Source organism: Staurois parvus, unplaced genomic scaffold (assembly GCF_062004578.1).
Source record: "Staurois parvus isolate SC_StPar_1 unplaced genomic scaffold, SC_StPar_1.0 ptg000249l, whole genome shotgun sequence".
NCBI lineage: Eukaryota > Metazoa > Chordata > Amphibia > Anura > Ranidae > Staurois > Staurois parvus.
Window position 1 is genome coordinate 7,438,886 of NW_028318045.1, and position 11,340 is coordinate 7,450,225.

An 11,340-nucleotide genomic window follows, 5' to 3' on the forward strand; every position below is an offset into this window, starting at 1 on the left:
TAAACAGTTACCTGGGCATGATCTCGATCCAGCACTCAAGAGCAGTGGTGCTGATCTCGCTTTCCTTCCTCACTGGACTCAGTGAGAGCAGCAGGATCCATTGACTCTGGCTGCTGGCAATCAAATCCAGTGGCAAGGAAGTAGGGACGGGTCCAAGCTACACTGTGTGTTTCAATAGACACACATACACACACAATGCTGCTTGGGACTGAGTCTGCACATGTGCCACCATAGGAAGCGGCTTCCTATGGTGGAGCATGGAGAAGAGAAGGAGCCCAGAGCACCGGAGGGGGACCCTAGAAGAGAAGGATTGGAGCCACTCTTTAAGTATAATATGTAATTTAAAAAATAAACCTTTACAATCGCCTAAAATAAAGATCTGTAAATTTAATCAAAGCTTCACTTACCAAATATTCCAGGGTGCGGCCAACGTCCAGAATGGATTTCACTCCAGCACATATCACGGCTACTGGTGTCCTCCCGAGTTCAGTCAAGTCTGCGCTAACATCCATGGCTGAAACAAATAGGGGATTACACTGATGCAGAACTATGGATAAAAAACATCTTGTACTACATTAAAAATGTACTGTATTTGTAAATAGAGCTACAAATGTATACATTTTACTATAAACACACATGAACATTTTAGCTTCCAATAAATGCCTGGCTGACAGTTTTTTAAGATGCTGATAAGAACATCTATAAAGATGAGCAAAATAAACGTCTTTCATTTTGTTTCCCTTTTCCCCTAACTCCCCGTTGACAGACATTTTTTTGAGCTTAAAAAAACAAAAAATGGAAACTTGTGATGTTACTGTAAACCAAAAAAAATGGGGAAAATTAGACAGAAAAACAGCAATATGCTGCAAAATTGAAAAGAAAAACATAACGTCTTCTTGAGGAATGTTCCCTATCCAAGTTCATGACATGAAGTGAAGCAAAGACTTTTCTGAGCTGCCATTTGTACTGGGCCATTCAGCTTAAACACTGTGGAATGCTGGACATATTAGGTGTGCGTCAAAAGTAGGGCTGTGGATAAGGGGGTACCACCGGTCTTCCTGTATAGGGCCCAGGCCAGCAGGAGGGTCAGGCAGCAGGTTTGGGGGGAATTACTGGAACCAATCCCCTGTATAGCTATTTCTGCTGCAGCTGAAAGCTGGTTTCTTCTCCGCTCCCTCCCACCGGCTATCTGCAGATAGCCATACAGGGGATTGGTTCCAGTAATTGCCCCCATCACATCAATCGCCCTCCCTGTGCACCATACAGTTCCCCCTGCTGCCCAGAAGCCCCTGTGTCCCCCCCCCCCAAACTCCTTCAGTGCTGCCGGCTTCCCTCCTCTCTTCCACTGGCAGCTGCAAACACACAATAGTATCCTTCAGGGTGGAGAATGAGGGAAGGGTCCAGTAAATATGTCACATTTACCAGTCCCTTCCTTTCCTGAATGAACACAACAAGCAATCTGTTCCAATCACTCACTGTATTCATTCATAATTGAAGCATAGTAAACTGTGTTTATTTGAGGGGGAGGGGGGAGTCTGTCAGGTTGACTGAGTGGCGCCTCGTGGTTTCTAACAGCAGCCATGGACATAATATCCCTTTTGGTATCCATAACATGATTATGAACAAATTAACAAAGTATTTACTGTTCTCTCCATCACGGTGTACTCCCCCTATCCCACCAGTCACAAACACAGAGATCCCCGCGTGATGGGCCGCTATCATTGTCCCAGACACAGTGCTCCCACCAGAAAGACCCTAGAAAAAGAAGTTTTAGAAATTAATTTTCACTTTAGAATATATGTTCACAAACCGTATTAAGAAAAAAACAAATATACAGAAAACGGTTTACTGTATTCCTTAAAATGTCATTTTATATATATTTTTTTGTTTATTTTCACATCTAAAATAATTTGAAAGCTATCTTTACAATGCATTGTGATATGACAGCTGAAAACATAAATCAGACTTTGAGTTGAAGTGTCTGCTTTTTAACAGAACTGCTGGGGAGGAGGAGGCAGGACACTTGCAGCCATGGAGCGCAGAAGGGTTGGGACAGATCATCAAAGTATGTCAATTACTTTAAAATTTTTCTTGAAAGTAAAACTGCTTAGTATCTCTGTTTCGTTTGTATATTTTGCAAACTGCCTAAATCTAACATCCTCAATTGCCCTCCAGCTTATTTAACTAAAATGATTGCTGCTCCATATCAGTTGTGAGTTAATGTTTTCTTGTGCGCTGCCCACAGGTGCAATGTGGTACTTCAACAAAACTATGCTAGGTTTGATCACTGTCAGGTAAAGGAGGAGGTGATGTCACGGTTCCCTCTGACACCAGTTGACATTGGGTATATTGGTGGCAGTGGAAGGAGCAGCAGAGGGAGAAGAGAGAATAAAGAGGGAGAAGAGAAAGTGGATGGGGGATGGTTTTGCACAGATGCTGTCACTTTGTGCTAAACGGCAACACATATACAATACCCTCTATACTGAGAAATGCCTGCACCACTAAATAACATGCAAAAAAATGACAAGTTTACTAGGGATCAAGCACATGGGCGCATTTGCAAGTAAAAATTCCCCTAATAAAATCCAAAAAACAAGCTCAAGGATTGGTTACTTTCTCCTGGATGCAAGTCTGTGTGGAAGATATGTGTTGCCTGGCTGTGCAAGACTATAGGGGGGCCCAAAACTCAGCGACTCTTAAAAAGGTAGTGCTACATTAAGATTAAAACACACATTGAAGTTCAAACGCTCTTATATTTAAAACTAGAAAAAAAAAAAAAACACAACACTGAAGAAACTTTACAATCTCAAAACAAAAACAAAAAAAATCAGAATCTGTAAAGCTCCCTATACATAGGACTTCATATGTGACTTTACAGCTGGAGTACCTGGCTGAGGACATATGGCAAGTCCCTCCGTGACACTTTCACGCAGTCTTTTCTGGTCGCCAGGAACTTCAATTCTTCTTCACGGAGCCCGATATGAACTTTACCTTCTATGATACCCACTGTTGCTGGTACTGATCCATTCACCCGAACAATTTCTTCCACTTCATTAGCCATTCTATAAGTTGCATGGCAGATGGAAAGGGTGTATAAAACTAGGCATTCTGAATACTGAGTTTAAGAGTAATCTTTCATTTCTTACAACTAAGTTTTGTTCCATGAATTTGCATCCAGTAATAGTAAATAATTTAGATCTATTTATAAAATTTTGATGGACAAATGTACGCTGTATCCGCATTTGTGCAAAAAGTCGCAAATAATAACCTTGCAATTGTTTTTAAAATATGTGCAAAATCATATTAAAGTGGTAGTAAAGTCACTTTTTCATTTTTACTTACAGGTAAGCTTATAATAAAGCTTACCTGCAAGTAAATTGAATATTACCATTTAGAAGATATTCTATGGAGCAGCAGTGGGTGACATCACCGGCGCATGTGCTCTGAAGGAACTGCATACCCATGTCGTTCCTTTAGAGTTGTTTGCTGTGGCTGAGACTCCTGCACGACTCTGAAGATGGAAGCCTCTGCAGCAGTGATAGTGCGCCGCTGGAGGACTTGGTTCCCCATATGAAAGAAAAACATATTTGAAATATGTTTTTAAAATATTCTTCCCAAATATATTGACATATATTTGAAATGCTACAATTTTGGCCATTATATATTATATATATATATATATATATATATATATATATATATATATATATATATATATATAAATTTGTTATTACAAAATATATGAAAAATATTTTTAAAATGCATTTCAAATATACTGTATGTCTTTAAAAATAAAAATCTATATTTTTGGAATGCATTTACAAGTATATATAAAAACATATGTTAAAATCACTTTTATAAAAGTAGAAAAAATCTGAAGAATATATTTTTTAAAATATATTTTTAAAAATATGTCTTTTTTTAATATATTCTTCAGATTTTTTTTTTCAGTTCCAACAGTTCCTAGATTCAAAACAAAATACCTGATATTTTGGGGATAAGGCATTCCATGTGTAATAATGGTGCTCTCCAGTGCCACGACAGGCCTCCCCTCTGCCAGCGCTTCTTCCACACTGGGCTGTATTCTGAATGTAGTATCTGCATGTGCATCATAGAATTACTATTAATAAATACTAAATATTCTGTTTGGAAAAATGTTAATGGACTTAAAGCTTGATTATATGTGTGTGTGTTTTGGAAAAAGGTTCACAAAAGAGGAAGGAAAAACTTATCGGACACACTGACACATGAATAAAAACAAAAAAGAATCACGTATATATATATACACACATCATTCTGTATTTCCACGTATATATCCGTGCCGCCTTTTGCAGCCGAGGATGTCAATCACCAGGGGGGGGGGGGGTACCCGAATTTGACAGGTACCCGCTCCCACTTCCGGTCTGATCGCCTAGGCGATCGGAAGGTGTCCTCCCTGTAGTCTTTTGGTACACATGAAAGGTCCCAGAAGACTACGGGGCCATTCATGAAGCGCAGCGCTTCTCACTCATGCGCAATGGGTACTCGGCTGTGAAGCCGCAAGCAGTCACAGCCGGGTGCCCACACTGAAGTTGCCAGCCTCCTGGAATACAGGATGGCCGGGGAAAAGGGCTGCGGGGACACACCACGGGACAGGTAAGTGACTGTTTTTTTTAAAAGTCAGCAGCTACAGTTTTTGTAGCTGCTGATTTATTTTTTGACAGGGTGAGTGGAACTCCGCTTTAAGCCTGCTGATCACTATGCATGCAAGTAAATGGGGGGAAGTGCCACAAATTCCCCGCACATGATTGCAGCTCAGTTGTTGGCAAAAACGGGGTTAAAACAGGTGGAGAGGAGAAGTTGCATCACTTCCTCACTGCCTGTCAGTAGCCTCTGGAGTGCAATCCAGAAGCGGATTGCCTTCAGAGACAAGGGAGATTAGACTCATGTCTAAATCTACTCTTAGAGAGGCAGCATGAACTGCTGGTTCTGCATCTCGAGTCCTTTAACAAAATACAACATTTAAGTCCTGATAGTGTTTTGTGCCCTCAAGACACATTGGTTCTTGATCATATGATGAATAAATTAAGCAACACAAACCTGGCAGAGATTCTAATCCTACCAAACTCTATTCAAACATAAAAAAAAGTTTTGGCTATACATATAGTGAGTGTTCATCAATATCCTTAGCATGAGAGTAATACATTTATGAGGGCAGAGTTTCTCTATATGGAAATCTAAATGTTTGCATGATTGACAAGCTATGACAATCAGAAGCTCGTTCTGTCTGCCTTCAAATTTTAACCAGTTCATCATTTATTTATTTCAGGTATTTATATAGCACCGTCAATTTACACAGTGCTTTACATATATATTGTACATTCACATCAGTTCCTAACCCTCAAGGGGGGTACAATCTAAGCTCCCTAACTCTCATCCTACATACACATACTAGGGACAATTTAGACAGGATCCAATTAATCTACAAGCATGTCTTTGGAATGTGGGAGGAAACTGGAGTACCTGAAGGAAACCCATGAAGGCTCAGGGAGAACATGCAAACTCCAGGCAGGAGGTGCCGTGGTTGGGATTTAAACCAACAACCTGAGTACTGCCAGGCGGAAGTGCTAACCACTGTGCTGCCCATCTGTTAACAACATCATACTGAGATAAAGTCCAATGGTTTGTTGAGATACACATGAACAGGAAGACTCAAGGAAAAGTTTGTTCATTAACAACTTGATGGTCAAGTGTGGGAGAAAATAAAAATGCCCAAATACCAGTGGGTATATATAGTAACTCAAATAAAGTCATACCAGCAGAGCCAGATCATTCACAAGTCAACCCAGTAGGGATCCTAGTGCCCATTATCAATGAAACTCAAAGTGAGGGGGGTGCTGAAATGACTTTATCTAGGGCATCATTCTGCCTTAATCTGTCACTACCTAACAGGGTTCGATCAGTGGTGTATTTAGACTTGTGCTGCCCTAGGCAACACAAAAATCGCCCCCCCCCCCCCATGGAGAGACCCTGACACTGACCAATACCTCCTCCCCCACGAAGAGTGCCTGACATTGACCAACAACACCCCAGCCCCCCCCCCCCCAAGAGAGCCTTCCACTACCACTACCACCACCCCCCATACACTGGCAACCCACCCCAGCAAGAGAGAGGACACTCACCTTCACAGTTCCGGACATCCCCAGGAAAAAAAAGAGTCAGGCTCTGCATACACAATCAAGCAGCCCACAGCCTCTCTCAGATCCCACCTGGTCCCCATGCTGTGTGTCTCTTCTTCCATACCTTTTTTCAGGGGGCAGTGCTGCCCTCTGAAAAATGCCGCTGCCCCCCTGAATGATGCCGCCCTAGGAAGATGCCTTGTTTGCTTGTGGTAAATATGCCCCTGGGTTCGATATGTACCTAAATCTGAACTGCAGGTAAACCACTGAACACACAGTTAATATGCATATATATATTTGAACTGTCTTTCATTCTAAAAAAAAAAAATTTCTATTCGGCCAAATTTCTAATCCAGACAAGCCCGGCAGACTACATAGCCAGACACTGACACTTCACTGTTCTGCAATCACAGCAATAAATTTTTATCAAAGCTGTCATTACCAAAAGAGCAGTGGTTTGCTAGAGAGGTTTTGCTCTCTCCTCCAATCAGCAAGCTCCATTTGCTAAATTGATTGACTACTCTGTCCTCCTTCTCCTGGACCTCTCCGCGGCCTTCGACACAGTTGACCACCCCCTCCTCCTTAATAAACTACTCTCCCTTGGCATCAGAGATACCGCTCTCTCCTGGTTCTCCTCTTACCTATCCCGATGCTCCTTCAGCGTTTCCTACAACGGTGCCACCTCCCCTTCCCTCCCCTTCTCTGTTGGGGTCCCCCAGGGCTCCGTCCTTGGACCCCTTCTCTTCTCCATCTACACCTCCTCCCTTGGCAAACTCATACACTCCCACGGCTTCAACTACCACCTCTACGCCGATGACACTCAAATTTACCTCTCCACCCCTCACCTCACCCCCACATTCTCCGCCCGCATCACTCACCTCCTAAACGACATCTCAGACTGGATGGCGCTCCATTTCCTCAAGCTTAACTCTCCAAAACCGAGCTTCTCGTCTTTCCCCCTGCCCACGCCCCCCCCCCCCCTCATCCTATCCATCACCACCAACAACACCACCATCAATCCCACCCCGCAAGCCAAAGTCCTTGGCGTCATTCTGGACTCAAACCTTTCCTTCCAACCTCATGTCAAATCACTTACAAACACATGCAGGCTCCACCTCCGGAACATCGCCAAGATACGCTCCTTCCTTACCCCAGACACCACTAAACTACTAGTACACTCCCTGATTATCTCATGCCTTGACTACTGCAACTCCCTCCTCACTGGCCTACCCCAGTGCAGGCTCTCCCCGCTTCAGACCATCCTGAACGCAGCGGCTAGACTCATCCACCTCACCACCCGCTCCACCTCTGCCACCCCCCTCTGCCCATCCCTCCACTGGCTCCCTATTGCCCAACGCATCAAATTCAAACTACTCACTCTGACCTACAAAGCCATTCACAACACTGCCCCTAACTACCTCACCAACCTGATTCCCAGGTACCACCCTACCCAGACCCTTCGCTCTTCACAGGACCTCCTATCTTGCTCCTTGGTCTCCTCCTCCCACGCACGACTGCAAGACTTCTCCAGGTCCTCCCCCATCCTTTGGAACTCACTACCCCAATCCATCAGACTGTCACCTTCCCTCCTCACCTTCAGGCACTCCCTGAAAACCCACCTCTTCAGGGAAGCCTACCCCACCCTCACCTAACAGCCGTTCTCCTTCATTCCTCCTACCACTCCATCCCCCACAGCCATTTCCTCCTGTACCACTACCCCCTCCCTTCTAGATTGTAAGCTCGAAAGAGTAGGGCCCTCTAACCCCTCGTGTGCTGTTTGTAGTTGCTGTACTGTTTCATGTATTGTCCCCCTCCTCTATTGTACAGCACTGAGCAAATCCTTTGGCGCTATATACTGTAAACTCGATGTAATAATAATAATAGAGACTATTCATATAGCAAAATGAATACCCACTTAAGACTGGCCAAAGATGGATGGAAAATTAGCTGGTTCAGCAAGGATGGCTGAATTTCAATCCATCTTGGCTGTTCCAGCTAGGAAGAAGTTGATCTAATGATTGGTTTCTCTCGAACGGGATTTGTTGGAAAACATTCATTCGATCAGAGCATGTAGCCATATGGCTGCAACATTGATCAGTGTATTCTGACAGTGGAGGAGTACCCGCTGTCAGCATACAATAGCACAGTGGGGAGAATTCCTCCATCTACCTCGCTTGTGTGGATGGGGCAATTTGTGTGTGTGTTTTTTTTCTATCAGCCCGCTGGCTGATCAAAAAAAAAGGATCCATCTATGGCTAGCCTTAACTTCTTCGTGCCGGCACCTCCTGGCCCATTAAGAGTTTCAGAAGCTTTTAGGGTCATGTGACCGCCGTGATTCACCGTCACATGATCGTAAAAGTTCCCGATCGAAAGGGGAGATCGGGACCTGTCAGTCAAGGTCATATGTGCTGGGAGCGCGCACGCTCTCAGCACATATGTATTTTCTAATTGCATGCAAATATGCGGCCGCTCGACATCAAGGCCCAGACGCCGAATATTTGCATGCGCACAGCGTCAAGGCGTTAAACCAGCCATAGATGGATCAAAATTTGTCCAGTTCAGCAGGAACCTGACAAATTTCAATCCATTTATGGGCAGGTTGGTTGTACTACAGTCGATCAATCAATTTCAGTACAACCAGCCTGTTTTTTTTTTTTTGCACTGCCGCCAGCTACAGTCAGCCTTAGTTTAAGGAATAAGGTGACATTATATTTACGTCAATCATTAAATATAAATACTTTGCAAGCAGGCCTGTTTAAAACTTTAAGACTGAATATTCAAACTCCTGCATAAGCCAATCATGATTAGTTCTCTTAAGGTGACTTTCTTACTATGACGATGACCCTGTCCTGCAGTCACGGGGACCCCTGCCCGGACCACCGCACCAGACACGCCTGCAGAACATCTTCTTAGAGTGGATGCCAGCATAGCCTGTCACCTGACAGTATAAAACAAAAAGGACAGTTAAACAGCAGCTGAGTGTAATTCTATGTATTCCAACACACCATCAGCATTAACAAGTAATCTATTTACATGTACAAAGTTGCACAACACGCCCCTTAGTTAATTTCCTGTTTCTCACTAAGCTTCATGTACAGAGGATGTTAAATGGGTACTAAAGGTGAGGAATGTCACATATGTTGACTAGCAGAATTCAGTGAGCAGCTCAGATTTACAACAGCTAATCTCTGGCCTGTCCATCTGTCATTTATTACAAATATCAGAAACATAGGGATTGTTTTTGGCCTAGTGATCTTTAAGCTGCTTTCAGCTGGCAGCGTGATCCTGTGCAAACTGTTGTCCATACATTGTACGCATGTGATGCCCGTGCAATGTCTATATGTGTGTAGCGCTACCCTCTTGAGAGCTGCTGCTTTTGGGATCTCCTATTCTCCTGCACAGCCAGGCAACACGCATTTTATACTTTTGTATCCAAAGTGAGTAAACAGCGCATAAGCTTGGTTTTGTTGTTTTATTAGGGGTTAAACAACTTAGATGGGGTCTAGGGGTATATGGGATGTCCAATGGAACTGAAACAATTAGGAGGAAAAACTTCCTATGTACAAAAAGCAGAAAATTTTGATGCTCAATTCCTCTACCATTAGAAATCAGATCAGCCCCAAATCCTACACCAACAGATCTCAGATCAGCCTCAATTCCTCCACCATTAGAAATCAGATCAGCCCCAAATCCTAACCCAACAGACCTCAGATTAGCCCCAATTATTCTAACTTCAGACCTTAGGTCAGCCCCAAATAAATTCTGAACCAACAGACTTCAGATCAGCCCCAAATTCTGAACCAACAGATCTCAGATCAGCCTCAATTCCTATACCATTAGAAATCAGATCCGCCCCAAATCCTACACCAATAGACCTCAGATCAGCCTCAATTCCTACACCAATAGACCTCAGATCAGCCTCAATTCCTACACCAATAGACCTCAGATCTGCCTCAATTCCTACACCAATAGACCTCAGATCTGCCTCAATTCCTACACCATCAGAAATAAGATCCGCCCCAAATCCTACACCAACAGACCTCAGATTAGCCCCAATTATTCTAACTTCAGACCTTAGATCAGCCCCAAATAATTCTGAACCAACAGACTTCAGATCAGCCCCAAATTCAGAACCAACAGACCTCAGATCAATCTCAAATCTTGTACCATCAGACCTCAGATCAGCCCCAAATTTGGAACCAATAGACCTCAGAGCAGCCTCATTTCTTGCACCTTCAGAATTCAGATCAGATCCAGCTGGGCTTAGGCATAGCCACAGTGAAGGCGCTGCAAAACAAACAAGCATTTAAAAACATTGCTCCGAAATAAAAATACACCTTCCCCTGCTCCTTATAACCAGAGAGTGAGATAGTCCGCTTATGACGAAACGCATTTCGTGGAGCCTCCTCCATGACGTCATTGCGCACAGAAAATACCGGAAGTGTGATCTTTTTGCCTGCTTGGGTGAATGAGATATGCAAATTTGATTTTACTGTATGTTACTGTATAAATAGTGTTTTATTATATTTATATTATGTAGAGCGTACATCTGCTCCTTTTACATGATATAGACTGTATGAATTTTTTAACTGCATACTGGCGAAGTGGCATCCTTGAAAATGGCATGGAGAGACATGACTGAGGCTGTGCTGAATTGAGCTCATGTTTATTTCTCTGAAGACGGGGGTCAAGAACATTTGGTAAGCCTGCATCTCACTCACCATTCCTGGCGATAATTAAAACTTTTGAAAAATGACTTCAGGAGTCCATACTGGATTGAAAGGAGACTTTTTCTTTTGCAATCACTTTACATTTATTTAAAGGGGACTCCCCTTTTTATTAGTTCACATCTTTTATAATTATTTTATATTTTTCAGTATAGTTTACTTATTTATTCACTTTGTGTTATACTTTGGCTTTAAGTTTCTTTATAATCACTGTGGATTTCAGTATATGTAATATTTTTTAATTGCACAATTTGATATACAGTATGTGTCTATAGCACAACACTTTTTATTAAATTAGTACATATTGTAGAGGATATCCTCTTGTGTTTGCTGCTCACAAATGATTTGTTATTGCACATTTTTGCACAGTTTCTTCTTTTATACCAATGACCAAACAATGGCCAGTTAAAAGTAGCACAGTGCTGAATAGCAAACAAAAATGCCCTGGTCATGAA

At 42.8% G+C, this 11,340-nt stretch overlaps 1 protein-coding gene across 1 annotated transcript in view; it reads right to left on the reverse strand.

The window, feature by feature from the left end:
* Window positions 1-9,092, reverse strand: part of LOC149459739 (uncharacterized) — a 90,417-nt gene extending 81,325 nt beyond the window's left edge. Inside the window, exons 1-5 of the mRNA XM_089680718.1 lie at window positions 8,990-9,092; window positions 3,984-4,098; window positions 2,888-3,062; window positions 1,644-1,755; window positions 408-514 (exon numbers count right to left, since the gene is read on the reverse strand). Coding sequence (XP_089536844.1) covers window positions 408-514; window positions 1,644-1,755; window positions 2,888-3,062; window positions 3,984-4,098; window positions 8,990-9,086 — 606 coding nt within the window. The 5' untranslated portion in view covers window positions 9,087-9,092. The remainder of the gene's footprint in view (window positions 1-407; window positions 515-1,643; window positions 1,756-2,887; window positions 3,063-3,983; window positions 4,099-8,989) is intronic.
* Between the last annotated feature and the right edge of the window lie 2,248 nt (window positions 9,093-11,340).